Source organism: Oreochromis aureus, linkage group 1 (genome assembly GCF_013358895.1).
Source record: "Oreochromis aureus strain Israel breed Guangdong linkage group 1, ZZ_aureus, whole genome shotgun sequence".
Lineage (NCBI taxonomy): Eukaryota > Metazoa > Chordata > Actinopteri > Cichliformes > Cichlidae > Oreochromis > Oreochromis aureus.
In genome coordinates, this window is record NC_052942.1 from 18,192,311 (window position 1) to 18,212,278 (window position 19,968).

The 19,968-nt window shown below is 39.0% G+C and overlaps 1 protein-coding gene across 3 annotated transcripts in view; it reads right to left on the reverse strand.

Moving 5' to 3' along the window:
* gpc6a (glypican 6a) overlaps positions 1 to 19,968 on the reverse strand; it is a 153,545-nt gene that overhangs the window by 27,767 nt on the left and 105,810 nt on the right. For all 3 annotated transcript variants that reach the window (XM_039609537.1, XM_039609535.1, XM_039609530.1), the window contains exon 6: positions 19,088 to 19,231. In XM_039609537.1, coding sequence (XP_039465471.1) covers positions 19,088 to 19,231 — 144 coding nt within the window. The remainder of the gene's footprint in view (positions 1 to 19,087; positions 19,232 to 19,968) is intronic.

A 19,968-nucleotide genomic window follows, 5' to 3' on the forward strand; every position in this document is an offset into this window, starting at 1 on the left:
TTGATGTGGTAATCCTGTCATGGAGACACCAAAGCTGGTTAGGTTTAACACATGCTGGTGTGGCTCTGATTCACAATAGCCCACAGCGTCCTGGCACTGAGAAAAAAATATGGATCAGATCACAATGTGCTTGGTTATTTTTGCTCAAACTTTAAAATTTAACAACAGTAATGTGATATTGATGCGGTCCATTCTGACAGCTAAGCATCTGCAAGCAGGAGTATTTCAGGTGAACTGGAGAAAGGAAGGAAGAATCATTCCAGTGTACAAATATAAGTAAATAAATCCATTTATGATTCATTGTGAAGTGAATACTTATGGAAGTTTAATGCAGAGTTTTCCATCTGTATAACTCGATGTACGGTCTACATAAACAATGTCTAAAGTTCAGTAGCAGTTCAGTTCAGTACAGTCATTTCAACTGCACAAATACAGCAGTAAACAAACACTCGTTCATGAATAAGTAACTGCAAACATACACACATAAGCACACAAACACACAGCGTACTCAGGGCAAATTGTGAAGACAAAAATCTAACCATGAGTCTTTATATGAGTGCCTAGGGCAGTGAGTTTGACTCCAGCTAGAATAGCTGCTGCTTTCACCACACATCTATGCTGCAGCTGCAAGATTAGATGCTGCTGAACCTTCAGCATTTCTCTCCGTCTCACTGGGAGCCCAGAGGTTACTGCTGCGCTGCTTTAAAAAACCCTTTAAATAACTGATAATATCGCTGGTAGGTTCAAAACTACATCACTGACAAGAGTGACGCAGTTTGCTTCTACATGCAGTGATTAGGCATACACTGATATTAGCTGCAGTCTAACACAATTAGCAATCCTGTAATAATTCATCAAGGTTATGGTGTTTAGGTTTATTTATTTATTTTAAAAAAATTAACACCTATTAGAGAGGTGTTAATTTAGCTGCATGGAGATCGCACTTCCTGATGCAACACTGGTTCTTATATTTGACATCTTTAGTTATTACATGTAACAAGCTAAATGTGAATTGGATGTAATTATTTCATAAAGTCACAACTGTTAACTTGAGATCATGCTTAATTTTTAAGAAAATCTGAGAAACTAACTCACATTTGTGATGTTGTGTTGTCAGCCACAGTTAACTCAACACACAACTCAATCAGCAAAATATAACCACATATACAATGATGTAAATTACTGAAGAACACAATGATTTGCAAATCTCGTGAACTGACAATAATCATAGGAAACATAACAACTGTTGAAGATGAGACATCTTAACGGTTCATGAAAAATATTAGCTAATTATGAACAACACATCTTTAAAAAATTGGGACGTAGTGAAGCAAAATGCATGAAAAGAAAGTGATACTAAATTTTGCAACTAACTACAGTTAATAGGCAACAAGTCAGAAACATGATCGGGTTTAAAAAGAGGATCTTAGAGAGTTTCTCAGAAGTAAAGATGGGCAGGAGTTCATCAATCTGCAAGAAATTGTAGAACATTAAAAAAAACTTAAAATATTTCACGAAATATATATTTCACCATCTACAGCACGGAACGTCTTCAAAGGATTATGGGAGTCTGGATGTCTGTGCGCAAGAGACAAGGCCAGAATCAGTACTGGAAGCCTGAGATTTTAAAGCCTTCAGGCTGCACTGCATTAAAAATAGGAATGAGCTTATTTAAACTGGACATGGAAATTCATGCATGGGCTCATAAACTCTTCCAGAAATCGTTGTCTGCAACGCTGTACTGTGCCATCCACAAATGCAGGTTAAAGCTCTATCATCCAAAGAAGAAACAACACTTGAATGTGATCTGGAAACACCATTAACTCCATCATCTTCTCTGTGCCTCAGTCTGGACTGGACTGAGGCAAAAACTGTTCTGTCGTCCGACGAATCGAAATTTCAAATTGTTTCTGGCAAACATGGATGCCAATGTCCTCCAGACCAAAGAGGAGATGAACCATCTGACTTGTTATTTGGATTCATCAATGCTGAAAGATACATACACATTTTGGCTTTGCATTGAGCAAGATGATGCTAAATCTATTAAAATATGATGGCTTCATAGCAGAAGAGTTTGGGTGTTGAACTGGCCTGCCCGCAGTCCAGACCTTTCACCAACTAAAAACATTTAGTACATCATTAAAAGAAAAATAGAACAAACAAGCTTGAATCCTGTATCAGACAATAATGGGAAAACATTCCTCTCCCAAAAGTCCAGCAACTGTTCTCCTCATTTCCCAGATATTTACAGACTGATGTTGAATAAGAGGGGTAACACACAAGTAGTAAATATGGCCCTGTCACAACTATTTTGACACGTTGCTGCAATCAAGTTTGAAATTAACATTAACAACTTGTAATTTTGTTGATTGCTGTTCAGTTCAGTTGTATTTATATCACAACAATTCATTAAAAACGGCACATCGAGGCTCTTTATAGTTCAAGGTAAAGCCCTGTAATTTTATTATTAGCCACCATGCAAAGATGCCTATATTCACCTTGAAAGTCTGACCTAATCCTACACTCACCATATGTACACTGAGAGGACTGTTTGTCATCATTAATAATCGATGAATTATCCTCTTCACATAGGTCAAATTTGCAGTGCCTCCACAAACGTCTGCCTTAACTGGCAGCTTGTAGAGGGGGACCGATAACCTCAACAACAAACTACCAGGTATGATGATGCAACATTAAGATGGATAAAATGTTTTAATTTTAAGGTAAACTGTTTAATTTTTAAAAAACTGGAAATGAGCTTAAAGGGTTAAATATAACTATACTTTAACATTAGGATCTCAGGGTGATTTTTTCAAATCTACTACTAATAATAATGCCACATCAACATCACAAGGTTACACCAAATGTCAAACAGGACCTCTATTCCATTAAATCTTTTATACAAACAAAGCTTTATTCCAACCTGCCTTCCTCTGGTTTTGCTGAATCCGGGAAGTGGTGTCAAGTGGCTGATGAGCATTCGGCGCATGCAGCAAGCAGGGTAAACTCCAGCAATGCATGTTAATTCAGGTCCAGTAATTTTAATTAGGGCTTTCACAGGTCAGATCCACCAGCTTCAATTCCAAATTTCAGCCACAGAACTGACTGTAGATATGAGCAGTGCAACCTTCTTAAACAGTGTTTGTTTGTTTGAGGTGTTAAGTTTGTTGTCTCAGCATATCACATGCATATAGCCCTGAAATATGATCAGCGCTATAAGTAAGTGCCCATATTTCTGCTAATATGTCCCTGCTTGTCACGATGGAGTGCTGTATACAGACGGGAAGCAGACTTATAGCTCACCGAAGCAAGGCTTAAACAGTGTGACCAGCCCCTGCTTTCTCCCTGCGTTCTCTGTTAACAAGTGCGATTCCCTTCCCAAGCACACACATGCACCATTAACAAAGCCAATCTTAATCGATTTCACAAAAAAACCACTGTGATTCACCATGAGTCACTCTGTTTGAGAAGAAAGCATCAATCGCAATCAAAACACACAGCACCAGTTTGTCCCTCATCCCAAATGACTCACACAACAAGCAATTTTATGAGGAATAAATAAGAAAAACCAACAAAGTAAAACACGAATATCTTTTAAAACAGAGCCAGTATGAACACTACAGGGTAAAACAGTGAAATCAGAGAAAATTGACTACATGACTGTTTAAAAAGATCATTTTTTAATAAAAGAGGATGCTGAGGCACTCCTCTGCTTTCACTTTACAGCGGCAGTGTCCCTTTATCAGATGCCCAATACGACACATTCATATTGGGCTTTGCAAGATGATCTCACGGTCTGTTTAGGCTCATGCTGATTTAAAAGCCCAGAACGTGCTTTAACTAGTATCAATAGAACTAAAATCAATACAGATTTTCAGAGCGAGCCTGTGTCAGAAGGCTAAAATTGAGATAATGTTTTTGCACATTGTAGATGCAGTGAGACGTCTGGCTGCAGCGTTTTTCTAACTATAGAGACAATCTAGAAATCCTCCAGCTTAAAATATCAACAAGGAAACAGTAATCAGTCCGGCTCACACAAAGTCACACATGATGATTTCCTGGAGGTTGAAAGTTAAATATAATATCTTCTTTGTCTTCAGAGCACATGTTCTCAACCAGCTCCTTAGTTTAGTACAGTTTGAGTTGTATGGGCACACAATCATGCCCCAAAATGCGAATGTTTTAGTTATTTCACCTGAGAGTTTTCCTTAATTGTCCAAGGGTTCACTCAGTTAAAAAACACATGATATCATTTACTTCTATGCACCAACCCAAATTAAGCAATATGAATGCAACTGTGATCGCAGTTGCGGTGTTCTGGCTTCTGTCGCCGGACTGCCCTTAATCAAATCTGATCAACACAACACACGCACACGTTTGCATTTAATTATCATTATTGCTTATTTTGTCATAAATATTTAACTTTAGAAAACAATCATTTACAACAGGTTTCAAGCCTATGGGCTCTATGCAAACACTGCCTACAAATATTTATTAGGGCTATTTAATAATTCATTTAATTAAATGAATTAGGCATGGTAAATTGAATGTAGCAGTCAGAGTTAATGCTCTGCATTGTTTTTTTTACTGATAGTGATAATGAAGCTTGTGCAGAAGTTCAATGAGTAAGACCTGTGTTTGCTCCTCTGCCTGGATTCCTAGGCATTCGGACCGCCGGTCTATTATTTAAATCACTTCTGCCTCACTTCTGTCGTCATCATCGTGGCCCGATCATTTTTTCTTCTGTGAGATCTGAGCCTTAGTTTTGCATGCTTTAAATCTTATTCTCATTCTGCCTCTCAGTCTCTCAGCCTGCCTCCTCCCCATCTCCACCTCATCCTGGTCACTCATCCAAATTTCCATCTGCTTGATAACTACCACCGCCAGCATCTAGATTCTGGGGGTTCCTGTCCTACTTCCTACCACTGTTGGAACCTGTCAACTTCATCTGAGCCTAATCGCTAAAATGTTTATGACTCAAACACTGTACTTCAATAAATCCTCTTCAGTTCTTTACAAAGGTCATTCCTTATTGAATTACCAGTAAAAAAAACTGATTGGCACTAGGGTCCCGAGTAAATGGCCAAAACAAAAACAAAACGGTCTAAGAATCTACTAATATTCAAAAAGTATGAGAAAATGAACATTATACAGGGAATATGATTTTATCTGCCACGATGTACTATTTCTATCTGTGGAGTCACCGACAATCAGAACCTATGGCTTGAATAGTGAAGATGCTTGGATACTAGCCAAGGTATGGACAGGCCAACTGGCTCGAGCTATGGCAAGAATTCAACAATTCCACATAGAGATATCTAAGAGTTCAACGTCCTATAAGTGTCTGGCCATTACATGGAGAATTTTAAACATGTTTTGAACTCGGACTTTGAGAGGGGAACAGAAAGCAGAGGAGAGTCCATCCTTGCTGCTGCAGGACTAAGAAGGCCTAGAAGCCTCTGTGTTGTTCATTTTTTAATTTAAACAGAAAGAGCAGTTACTACAAACAGATGTCAGGTTGTGTGGAACTGAAGCCTCTGATCAGTACTCCTTCTTTATGCAAACAGGATTCTAGCAAGATGAGAAGAGAAGCATTTTTCAGGAATTTAAGACAAGAATTCTCCTTCAGATGTCATCTCAACTTTTAATGCAGCATCTACCTAAAGCGTTGTGCCATCAGAGTTGAAATAACGCTGTATTACCTTACTGCTGTAAACCCAAGGACTTTGATGAATTTAGTATAAATATGGATTTGAGACATAGCTCATCATTAGATGTTTAAAATGTTCCCTTGGCTGTTAAAGTCAGGTCATTTCTAAATAAGCTAAACATCCCAGTTACCACTGCTGTGACTTTCACAACAGGTGAACTTGTTAATGTAATATTTTGATCCTCTTCCTGATTATGTATACAGCTAATTACACAATTAGCAGAGGCTCTGTAAGCGTAATGAAATCTCCCACACATCTGTTAATTCCTGCAACAGGCAGCAAGCTATAGTTAGCATGCAGTTTGCAACTTATCCCCATGACAACAGCTTTATCCAGTAGCCATTGTCATTGTTAACAGCCCTGTGTGCGTGTTTGTGTACACTTGTTATTTCTGTAATTATATGTGCGATAATTCTCTTACACAAAAATGCTCAGCTTACTTTGTATTAACTGTAACATCTGTTAGATCTTACTGTTGACGTAAATGTTCTCAAACATTTAGCTTCAGTGGGAGAAAATACACAATATAACTGATATAATCCACATGGATGCACATTTTTTTTAAAAAAGAAACATTGTGGGTGGCTGTTTTAACAACTGTAAATATAAAAGTATTGAAATTTCATAGCAGTAAAAAGTCCAGGGGAAAAAAACCCTGGTGTATCTAAACAATTAAAGCCATAGCAGATGCAGCAGCAGGAGATTACACACTAAACGGGTTTGTTCCACCACAATAATACCGGATACGTGTTTACAATGCACCTGTGAACTGCTAGAAGCTTTCTGATTTGTGTTCCTGTATTTCCTTAAAAAAAGACCAGTATAGTATGATATAACACTAAAACAACCCAGATTGCATAAATACTTTAAAATAGTAATAATTTGTTTTAATAAAGTAAATATGTCTCAATATTACCTGACTCCATAAATCTCTTACTGGTTACTTTAATATAAAACTTTAATGTAATTCATCTCTAGGTATATTTGTGCTATTTATACTGGAAAGAGCTTAATTCATGTTACTGTGAAACAGAAAAAACAGACCTCAAATGATGCAGATACTGAGCAGTTTTAGTACAGCACATTCATGTTAAACAAACCGTGACCTGACTAATGTAAGCACAGATGGAAGTTTCATACACAGCTGGTTTTGTGTCCCATCCCAAGGGTAAACCTACCATTTGGGGGAGGGGGCTCTATAAACAGATGCTTCTCTGTAACATAAAGTTACTACACTAACTTCATGGAATAAATTAGTTCAAATCTCTTGCATATTTGAAACTCTCGAGGCAGGCAACTTTAAATAAAAGCAAACATGTTGATGTAGGGGGGAAAGCCCCTTTATCAATGCACTTCCCGCAGAAACTAAGATTAATAAAAAGGAAGGAATTTATAATGGGGATTATGCTGGTGCTAACTGATCATCGGGGAAAGCCGGCTCAGCTGTTAAATGCCTTGGTTCAAGAGAGGGCGCCTTGATCATTTAAATCATCTATTGGAATTATTCTTATAAAGGTTCATGCACGAACCATAATCTTAAAATCATGTCTCACCGTATTTCTTTATATTTTGTATAAAAAATGAGAAATATGTGCAGCGGTATTGAAACATATGCAAACATAAATGGAAATGCAGCATTTCAAACTGTTCTAACAAGCTTGAAAGTCATTTGTTGGTAAGACCGCATTTATTCTGCAACACAGCCTGAACTGACTTAATCAAACTTTCTTGTCATTTCTGTAAGCAGCCTTCAGGAATAGTTCTCCAGGCTTCTTGAAGGACTTCTTCTTTGGATGTTGGCTGCCTTTTGTTCTATTCTCTAGCAAGATGATCCCACACTGCTTCAATAATGTTGAGGTCCCTGCTCTGGAGAGACCTGGAGAACCACTACACACCATGCCAAGATATTCCATGATTCTGCCTAATAGCACTAAGGGACTTAGACTATTTTATGCCTGTCATACTGTGTTATATTTGAATTTAGCATTTTTCAAAGATTAAAAAAAGTAAAGTTACAATTTAAGACTGAGTCTTTAGAAAATTTCTGCTATGTGTAGATACAAAACTGGTTCATCCCTTGACCCTAGATACCTTTTTTATGCGTCATGACTCATAAGTGAGTATTAAGGACTTAAAAAAAGAAAGAAAAAAAAACTCCTCTGAAAATGGTCAGGTACAAGGACTGGACTGAAAATGAATGAAAAAGCAGCCCATGTCCAAAGAAAAACTTTGAAAGACTTTCAGAGAGTTTGGACAACTATTGTTTAAAACCACACCAAGTCTGGATCACTGGAAGCAAAACAGAGCTGCATACTACAGCTGTAGTCTAAAAAGCTATTGTAATGTCATACTTTAACAACTTCAGGTACATAAAACAGCCTGTTTGCAGTGGGGCACAAATTTAGAGCGAGATTTAACACACATCCACTAATAGCCACCATCTAGCTTTAACTGACCAGTTATTAACAAATATAATTGTATCAGTACTTAAACACTATGAACACATTCAGCAAAGAAAATTTTAATCATCTTAGAGTAAACTTCAAGCACCAAGAAAAAACATTACATAAAAAGAACAGATACCGCTGGAAAGAATATGTGCATTGACCAATCTTCACCAAAAATGTGTTATGTAACCTTGATAAATATGCAAAAATATCCTGCAGGATCACTTAAAGTCCTGGAGTTTCTAGGTCACATGGACACCACCAGGAACCGGCTAATGGTATTGTGGCTTGAACCCGTCTGCACCGGGGGATTTAAATTATATAAAGCATAGCAAAGATGGGCTTTGAAAAAGTCGGAAAATCTCCAAAGAGAACCAACACAAATGGTCACTTCCTTGTTATGCTCACAGCAATTGGGTTAGCTTACTTCAAACACAATGGCCCTGCATTTTGTGATTCAGTGCTTTGAATAATGCTCTAAATAGGATTTTCTTGGCCACACTGGTTTATTTCAGCCTTCCTGCCAACCTATGTAGATGAGTTAAGCTCACAAGGCTCTGCAGCGCTAAATCAAGGTAAACGCCTTCTACCTTTAGGCAGGAATGATAACCACACAATGTCAAGGGAAACAGTAGTGGGCTAAACAGCCTGATGATGAGAAGAGATGCTGGAGCCGAGGCAGATTCCAATAAATGCTGCGCCTTTCTGGCGGCATATACACACAAACTGCTCAGAGGGTAAAGCAGCCAGGTTTAGCTGAGCAGTCTGGGCCCAAATTTAGCTCGAGATGGGAAATTCTCATTTACAGTGAAACTGAAGATGAAAACAAGAAAGGTTGAGCTTTCTTCATTACTGTGGGGAGATCGTGAATAAATGATGTATGATAGATCACTGTTTACCTCATGGACATTTCGCTTCTTTGACGGCACTGGCCATGAATAATGGGAGGATAGATGTTAGATTACAAGGAAATTTTCCATCACTGTTACACGACAGAGTCTAGTGACTAGTTAATTAATCAGCAGACTGAAAGTGTACAGTATACTTTATGTATATGTAGCAGCATGCTGAATAAGCTGGTTTGTCCATTTCCATTTAGATCATATGCGAGGGAGAGATATCAAGAGTTGGACAATGTCTCATCAGTATCACGTATTATCAATTATTGTGTGTTCTTATATCACATTAACTAATCCAAATAACACTAGCATGCCAGACTGACATTTGTTTTTGTCCAAGGAATACAATCTTGTGATGGCATGCACACATGGGAGGTGAGCTAGATGAAGGATACAGCATGACAAAGAGGCAGAGAAGGAGACAACAGGTTTTATTGTTTCCCTCCAGTAAAAAATGCAAAGAACATTGTTGTCAGCTATAAACTTTGTGCCAGCAGCAAAATGTGTTCAACCATGAAAAATACAGCATCAAATGTATTGAAGCATTTGATATAACAGCACACGAGCAATATAGAAAACAAAACCACAGTGGTGATGGAAAGGAGGCCTGGATTTTAAAGCAGTGCACAGTGATGGGTAAACAAAGGAAAAAATCAGAAGAAGCTTGTTGGTGGTTTGCCATTATGCCATTTGGATGATTAACAATAAAAATTGGTTAAAAGGGACTGGATCTCTCTCTCTCTCTCTATCTATCTATTTATCTAAACTAATATAGTGTTGTCGCCGCTTTAAAAATCAGGAGTACCAGAAGTAGAAGCAGCCTGTTAACTAACCACAGCTGTTGTTGTTTATTTTTCATTGTGCATTTCTTGTAAGAACTATATTTTTGAAAATGTCACACATTTCACCAACTTTTGCTTGTCTCAGCCAGATTTATGAACTCTGAAACAAAGTCCACATATTTCACATGTCTGGATTTGAAAGAGTGTCACTGATCTCATTATAGTTCTTGGGTGAAACTTGAAATCTGACAGAAGATTTCGCGCCATCTCTGTCAAAGAATTTTGAACTCTGCTGGTTTTGTCAGTAGAAAATCATACGGTGCTCTTGCACTGCAGTGTAAGATTTGTAAGGAGCTCCCAGAACAGAGAGCAGAGAAAGCTCAGAAGAGCTTGCAAATAACCCAGGCAGAGTAGCTGGAAACCAGCAAACAACAAAACATCACCATGGTTTTGTAATTTACTGGAGTATCTCCCTGCAGCACGCACCATACTGTGCACATTTCCCAACCAGCTGTCCACCACAATAGGTGTCTAGCTTCGTTCTTTCCTCCTTCGGCGGCAGAACAAGCGCACTGACAGAGTCCTGCAAGCTAGTGTTTCTTTCAATATTATAGTGAAATATATTTTTACTCATTTGTGTGTTTTTGTGAAAATAGGAACATTAAAAAGCGCAAAACCACCACAGTGGAGGAAAATATTTCACCGCTTAATACACGATCAGTGATGCATCATTTAGTGTGCGCTCTGCTAAGTTGGCAAAGTGAAAAAGTATTGGAAAAAAAGACTGCTTCATGTGAAGAATGCAGACATCCTTGGGCAATTGCTCAATTGGGCTTAGCATAAGAACGAAGCAAGACATAAAACTTAAAGGATACATGAAATGAAAAAGAAAGCGATCCCAAATTAAGTGTGTTGAAGCAAAGGAACTGGTGCAATAGAAAATAAAGTAATGAAGCTGACTATAAACACAAAGGAGTTAGAAGGTGGCCACACTGATCTGTTGTGTCTGTCCATGTTCATTAATTCTAATTCATTTTGTGAGACAGGTTTCTGTTGAGTGAGCATGGCTGATTACACATCAGTCACTGTCAGATTTTCATCACTTTTGACAGACAGAATTACCTCTGGACAGTTAAATTCATTGCCCTCTACATAGCCATAGAGGGTAATCCTGAGACAACTAGTTCACACCATCCCATTATTTTAAATTCTTTGGTAATAAGATTTAAAATAGGCCTGGTGAGGTGCTGGACTGGCTAAAAGTTTTCCATCTCAGTCTTTAGTTGAATTTAAACTGAGGAGTCCTTTCTGTACGTGAAAACAGACCCACTAAGACACAGAAAATCTTCTGCACTTGTGTGGTTTCCCCCCACGTACATAATAGAGATGAATTATCAGTGGATTTCACTTTTTACCTCTCAGATCCTTTGAGTTAATGTCCCCATCATAACACGTGTGACCATCTGTATGAAAAAATGCATTAAGTGAACTGAAATTAACTAAGTCGAAGATATCACCCTGCAGACTACAGACATGGATACATAATGTCTCCCTTTAAACACACGTATAGAGAGAATCACACGCTCTTAAGTGGCTAAACTACAGCGCTTTCTGTTCTATTTAAAAAAGAAACTGAGTCAAGACACTGCTGAGATTCTTTTCCCCAGATTTCTGTCAGCATAATCTAAAATAGAGTTTAGAAACCCCAAAAGCACTCAAGCCCTTTGGTTGTTACTGCTTCTAAAACATTAGCTCAGCATGCCCAGTTTTCCGAATTAGCATGCCAGTGAGATTAACTGGTCTTAACACTTGTTCTTTTTTGCCTGCTGATCTGCACAGGCTATTAAAGAGAAAAACTGGAGAGAACAGATCTGCATTACATGCCAGAATTTCATTAGGGCTGTAACTCGATCCATTTTATGGCATGACTCATGGATTTACCCAATTTGGCTCTGCTACCATCGGTCATAATTGGCAGTTGTGTCTACAATTGCACTGGGCGGAGTGATTTCTATATGACTGATTATTCTGGCAGAAAAAAACTTTCATGTGGGAATAGTGATGCCGGCTGCCATTCAGAAGCTGAGGGATGCTCAGATCGACTCTTTTCATGCATTCAAATTGACAGTGTGTTTCGCTAAATCTCTATAAATCCCTCCATTCTTTCAGTATACTGTGGCTATAACAGTTGCACAATAAAGTACATATAGGTTGATGCCTTTCAGCACTGGATTGCCGTGATTGATTAAGAAATAAAACAGTGATCATTTATTTAACACTTTTTCCTTCCTGAGAAAAATGCCATTTGCCAGATCGTTTCCTGGCCCTGGCACTCTGCTAAAAGAATGTGAAATGGAGCATGGAGAAAGGCCCGGCCACTGCTAATGACTGATTTACTTTCTTTTCAACTGCATCCCCATTTCAACAGTGCACAACAACAAACAACCCATTAGGGAGACTCAAAATAGTTAGAATTTGGTCAAATAAATCAACAACTGAATCGCCTAACATCCATCATTTTTTTCTATTTATTTATTTATTTTTTTCGGTGAGCATTTGTAGAATGGAGGCACCGACATTAATGCCGGGTCAGCAATGCTAAGCAGACAGAGAACAAAGTAATTTCTGCCAGAATTGTGCTATCAGACATCTGTTTATCATTCTCAAAATAAAAACAGAATAGAAATACTGCATATGCAAGGAACACACCATCAGCATCCTCTTGACTCTGAACATGGAACACATGGTTGATGATATGCTCAAATACTGCTGTGTATACTGAACTAAAGGCTTTAGCGCAACACTAAATGAAGAGGAGTCAGCTGAATGGCAAGAACAACATCCAGGCTATCAACACCTTCACCCTGCCGGTGATCAGGTGCCCTGCTGGGATAATATGCTGATAATAGGCCAAAGAAGAAGATAGAAGCCACTGACATCAAGAAGAGGAAACTCCTTACCATGCATGGAGGGTTTCAACCAAATCCAGCACCCTGAGACTGTATGCTAAGTGGAAGCAAGGAGGCCGAGGTCTAGTGAGTGTCAGTACCACAGTCCAGGATTAGACAACGAACATCCACGAGTACATCAGGAAGATAGGGACAACCGACCATGTGTTTAGTGAATACCTAAGGCAGCAGAAACCCAAGAAAGAGGAGGAGCGAGAGAAGGAACCATCATGGAAGGACAGGCCCTTGCACGGTGGGCCTGGAGTCTATCACACCAGGCAAGACCCCAGGTGCAGGCTGTGTAAAGATGCCCCTGAGACAATCCAGCACATAACAGCAGGGTGCAAGATGCTAGCAGGCAGGACACACATGGAACGCCATAACCAAGTGGCCAGGATAGTATACAGGATCCTGTGAGACTTCCAGATACAGACGGATAAACTGGTAATGGCTAACGAACTGGACATAGTAGTAAACAAGCAGAGGAAGACGGCCGTAGTGAGAGATGTAGCGATAATGAATGACAGCAACATCAGGAAGAACAGTGGTCCTAGTGGTAATTGGAGCACTCAGTAAAGTGACCCCCAAGCTAGGCGAGTTGCTCCAGCAGATCCCATGGACAACATCTGAGCTCACCCAAGGCCCCTCAAGCTCTCAGGCAGAGGACCCAATATATATAAGGAAGACAGTGAAGCTGCCCTTGCTCAGTGTGAGAGGAGACCTTCTTTGAATTACAAAGAGTTCATTCAGTTCCAGTAATGAATGAGTCATACAGGAAGACAGATTTCACTGAAAGTACACTATGGCCACACCATTCATATATATCATGCATTATCAGTAAATTAGGATTCAGTTAAACCCCAATTAAGCTTCAATGAAAAAAAAAGAACACGCTAGCCATCGGCTCAAAAAGGCAGTGTTTTTACCAGTAGCTGTATTTGTACATGTAAGCCAGGACAAATGTGTGCTCAGCTGTTAGGACTTTGACAGTCTGAACCACCCAGTTAGGCTTTCGGCTTAAAATCATTCAGAGTGAGGCAGATGAGATAGTGAAGTACTCAATATATATCGTAGCACTAATTCAGCATTTATAATGCCTTAGGGCCTTAAAGTCAATAATTTAGTTCTTTAGTGTTTTGGTCTGAGTTTGTAAAGCTCACCGCTTTTACTTCAAATACCACAGACAATTGAAGAAAGACTGTGCCACCAAACTGCACCTTTTGACCATTCCTTGACTTGAATGTGTGCTGAAGTCAGTCCCAGACACTGATTATGTAATCAGCAGCTGCTTTTACAAATCAGACCGTAATCACATCCAGAGTGTGAGAGAAGCAAAAAAAGGACTCAGACATTTCACTTTCCAATCGAAAGCACAAAGACCTTCAAATGCTGAAGGTTTGAAGACTTCAAGAGTTTGAAGACTTTTGGAAGACATTAGTATCCCAATTATTTAGTAAGAGTTTACATATTCTTTCTGATTACTCTGGTTTTCTCCTGTAGTCCAAAGGCATGCTTGTTAGTTAATTAGTGATTCTAAATTGGCCACAGGTGTAAATGTGAGTGTGAATAGTTGTCTGTCTCTTTGTGTTAGCCCTGCGATAGAACAGAGACCTGTCAGGAGTGCACGCCGCCTGTCACCCTGTGACAGCCAAGGGATGAATAATTAATTCATTACAATCAATGCCTTTCATGCAGTACAGTGTGCATACTAGGGTTGTCATGATACTAGAATTTCAAACTCAGTACCGATCCCCAGAAAAATACTTGCTACTCAAAACCATTTTTTACCATGGGGGAAAAAAATGATCAAATTAACAGGCATATTTTTAAAAATGCATATTTCCTGTGGTTCCTGGCACTATATTTCATTGCTAATTAAATGGGGTTATTAAGGAACTTTACACTGTTTCTGTCTAGATGCTGGCAGACTGCTCTCACCTTCAATCTGCATTATTAGTAAATCAGGAGTTAGGAAATATATCACTTTCTATACACAAATAACTACATTATCCCGTTAAGTGAATATTAATATTACAGACCAGTAGAACTGATAACATTTACTGCTGAGCTCCAAGATTAATGTTGTCATGTTATTATTAGCCATAGCCGCTAGCTGCTACCTCAACAATAACAGGAGGGGAAGGATAATGTGGGTAATATTTCCATCAGCTAACTGCAATGTGTGTGTCAGACAGGTAAGCATTCAAAATAACTCAAATACTTCAACATTGTCTCAAAATTCTTGATAAAGACTGAAATGTCAGCCTTTAAGCTTCGCCAAACTTGTTCTATTTAGGTGTTAAGCTACTAGCGTTATGAGGGGCTCTGTGAAGATGTGTGTCAGCTCAAGGAAGCAACGATGGCACTGTTAATATTGCAAATGAGTATCTGATCCAATAGTAATATTTAGCATCAATTAGAATCCGAGGATCAGTTTTTTGACAACTCTACACGGCACTAATGCTGCCTTCTGTACTGAAAAAAAAGGATTGTTATCTTTCCAGAATTTTGTTACCAACAGGTGCTATAAGACATACCTAATACATGCATATTTAACTTCTATATATAAGTGGTAAAAAAAACACAAAGAATATTAAACTTGAACTTATGTAACAAGTTTACATAAGTTCAGCTGAGTCACTGTTTGCTACAGCAGCTGGATTAATTCAGTACTATACAGTAGCTGTAGCTGCGTACATCAACAATTTTGCAGTTCTTTAAGTCTTTCAGATTCTCCTGGATGATAGATGATAGGCTCAATTAATTTGCTCAGCTTGTCTACACCTATACAAGGAATACAAAAAGTCATGCACAACACAAGAAAAACAACGGGGAATACTCATGCATAACAGGGTCGCAACAGGGTTAATGTGAATAAAACCTACAATACAAACAAATAATTTAAAGCCTCCAATGAAGCTGAGCAGCAGTAGAAACATAATACAGGAAACCCAAAGAGAAAGCCCTCCAAAGCTGTAGGGCAAGTTCTAACAGCTGAACCATCTTTCTGCCAATATAACCCATGTTAGACCAAATATGAGGCAGAAAAACACAGTTCTAAATATTGGTTTCAGCCGTTCATAGTTTCAGTGTAGTTACCAAGTTACCAAGAAACAAAAATACTAAGTAAAAATAATGCAGACATGCCACAAACAAGCAATCAATATCAGCTCTGAATAATGTGGCAAAGTGAAGCACTATTGGCAGGTTGATTAAAACACCACGAGACACATGACATTGTGAATGTAAGAGGAGGAATGGAAAGCTTACACTGTGTTGCATTGTCCTCCAGACAGCCCTCTGAGAGCAGCAGAGAAATGAAGAAGAAAGAGATTTAATTGGACATCAGAGAAATAGAGAGACTGAGAGAGAATAGGGCCAAAATAATGACTAGTTAGTGAAGCAAAAAGTTAAATGATAAATGGTGCTGCTAAAATATTCTATTCACCAGCCTATGAGATTGAGTACCTCAAACCATTTTATTCACAATACATTTTCCAGTGTGAAATCAGCTGCTATCAAGTCTGATCAATGCACAGATCACCACCTGCATACAAACAGCAGCCTAATGTGGGAACGCAGGCTGAAGTGGTCTAATGACAGTGGTTGTTTCAAGCAATGCAATGCAATCAGTTTAGCAAAATACACCAACTTTTTAATACTTCAGTGTTTCACATGTAATTGTACTGCAAGTATTACACATAACATACCTAATAAAGTTACACAGTGAGATGCAAGTACAGTGAAGAACGGGTTAGATATGTTTTCCTGAGCTACCCAGTTCCCATTTCTTGGAACAACTTTTCAAATCTTTTGCAAGCAGCAGGCTGGAGTGCATGTAAGCATACATTATTAAAGATAGTAAAACCAGTGGGTTTTCTCTAAATGTGCTTTTGCCTTTTAGATTTTCCCCACACATTTTAATGTGCATGTTATGAATCAGAAAAAAGTGGATTTGATTCTAATTTTCAAATGAGGCCTGAGCGTAAAGATACGGAGTGTTCAAGAATAACACTTTAAAGGTTCTGGACATCTTTTATACAGTCACTGTGGTATTCCTAACAATTACAGCTATTTTAGGAGTAAAGACTACTTATGGAGGCAGCCACAATACTCTCTGCTGCCTGTAATCACGTCTCCGCTCCTTCCTTTTTTCCATTTTAATCCCATGGAACAACTTGCACAGTTGAAGATTATAAAAATGTACCTTTTATTTTAAAAGACAATACTGTGTTTAATAAACGGATTTACTAGTTGGAGTGAGGATTACATAAAAAAAACATCGTCTAAATGGATTGGCCAGAGGAAAAATTCACAGCATAAGGAGCTATTTTCCAATCATCCAGTCTGTGTGAGTGCACACTTCAGCTGATATTCTGTTATTATTCCTTCACAATTGTCTTTTAACTGAATTTACTTAAAGCAGTAACTGTCGAGAAACATAACATATTCATTAAAGATTTGGTAGAAGGCCATATTATGTTAAACAGCAGGAATAGTAACAATTTCAGACTTTTATAAGTAAAAAACAATCCAACTTTTGCCCTAAAATATATCCACTCATTAGGTGCACCTTTTCAACTGCTTCTTTAACACAGCTATCTAATCAGAAAGTCACAAAGCAACAATGCAATGCATTAAGGGATGTACAGCATACAGGTCAAGATGAGTCCAACTGAGCATCAGAATTGGGAAGAAAGGTGTTTTGAACGTGGCATGGTTGCTGGTGCCAGACAGGCTAGTCTGAGTATTTCAGAAACTGCTGATCTCCTGGGATTTCCCCCCCAGAACTATCTCTGTAGTTTACAGAGAACAGTCCAAAAAAGAGAAAATATCCAGTGAGAGGCAGTTCTATGCCTTGTTGATGCCAGAGGTCAGAGTAGAGTGGCTAGACTGCTTCAAGTTGATAGGAAGGCAACAACAACTTGAATAAATACTCGTTACAGCCAACATATGGAGAAGAGTGTCTCTGAATGCACCACACATCAAACCTACAGCAGCAGAAAACCACACCTGGTGCCACAGAAGACTGGAAAAATGCCACCTGGTCTGATGAGTCTCCATTTCTGCTGAGACGTTCAGATGGCAGGGCCAGGATTTGGTGTAAACAACATGAAAGCATGAGAAGCTGCTGCTGGTGGTGCAATGCTGTGCGGGATGTTAGCACACTTAAATGCCAAACCGTACCTGAGGATTGTTCCCTAGCATGTCTATCTCTTTATGACCACAGTGCTTTATGTTAGGCTTGCCTACTCATAGAAGTGTGTTTCATATCCATAAGAATAAGTCAGCTTGACATGAAACACACAAAGCTTAGTTAATATCAGGTACATCACAATATCTAAACTGTGACACTCAGCAGGCTTTTGTGGCTACATGACAGCAGCATATATTTTGTAGCAACAGGGGAAAAGATGAAGAGTCGTGGGCTGTGAGGCCCGGTTTAACATCGTATCAACTTATGGGCTTCTGCGCAGCTCTATAGCAAAGCCTGACGTTGACAGCCTCCTACACAATGTGCCTCAGTAGCATCAGGGGGCTCCGCAGACCTTTTTTGTAGCCTCAATTAATGTCTTAGCATTTTTTCATCATTCTGAAGTTTGGTGGGTGGATGTTGAATCTTTTGTACGCTGTTGTTCACTCAACATATTGCACATTCTGGGATAAGGCTCGGGCTTTACCCTTCTCTCATGCTCACGAGGAATATGTATTAAACAACATGTCCAGCTTGTGTTGAAAAAGCGTGTGCTGTTGTGATTTTTCTGTGCAACCATCGACAGTGAGTGCAAGAACGGAAATATTTTAACACTGAGTACAGCAGCAGTGGAAGTCACACAGCACCTGGGGGCTATATGGACTATATGAACAAGCCTCTATTTTTTCTGGCCTTTTGACATGAGCTCCAGTAAGTCGACCTTAAACTCAGCATGCCACCGCCGAGTCTGCCTCTGCCAATAAAATTTCAAAAACACTCCTCTTCTGTACAGTGGAAATCAGTTGAGCTTTTGAAAAATGTGAGAAAGGAAGCGTGTTCGGCATCCTTTGTTGGCAGAATCCTGACTTCTTTACTGGAAATCATCATGCATTAGCACCGCATGAGTTAGGCTTTAAAGTCAAGGCTCTGTATTCGAGGTTTGCTTTAGGAATGGATCAGTTCTTCCACATAAATTATTTCATCTTTCAGGCATCTCTGGAGCTGTTTATATCACAAAGGTAATTATTATTTCATTAAATTTTTATAACTGCATTTTTCAATCCAGGTTTACAGTACTGGTGAAATTATCTAGTCTCGGTGCATACCAGTCTATCCAGGCTAGTTCCAGCTGCAGTGGTTGGCCTCTCCTCAGGGGTGTAGGGCCTGAAACGCCCGCTGAACACATCTGAGATGCCCCGCGCAGACCTGCCTATTCCTGATGGCTTTGGTTGGCCACACCCTTGAAAGACCTAAAAACAGAACAGAGGTACACAAAGTTACCACAGAGAAAAGGCAGACACCAGGGAAAAGAGGACAAACTGCCCAGTTTTGTAATAATAATGCAATATTTCCCCATAATAATGACAGTGAACTTTTGCTGTGATAAATAATTTAGTTGTCAGCATTCAGAGGATGCACAAAACTACACCGAGCCAGGGCTGAATCTGTTACTTTGTAGATTACACGTCCATTTTGATCCCACAAAACTTGTACTTTGCTCTACCACTGATATTTCTCCCTCTGTCAATTTGCTCTCAGCACCATTTCTGCTCTGTGATTTGAGACAGCCAAACTGTAGAGAGCCATCCTGGAGCCAATACTGTCTATCAGTGATGAGTCTCTTTTTAAATGAAGTGTGATATTGTTGGAAGAAAAGGAATTAACCCTTGATATGTTGTTACTCAGTCGTCCTAGCGAGATATAAAATTAAGAAAATCTGACATCTGACCAGGATTCTATGTCGCATCCTTGTTTTGCAGCCACGTTATCACAAAATACAACTGAAATGAAGCTGTCAGCGTACAGAAGAGATAAAAGTCATAGGCTTATTTTATTCTGAACTGCAAATAGGAAAACTTTTGGGAGAGGAAAATGCAGAATTGTAGCATTTTGTAATATTTAGTGTTACGTGGCTGAGCGATACCGAGAAAGTAACTACCTGAGAACAATGTAAACCCGGACACACATTGGTTTTCTTAAAAGGAAA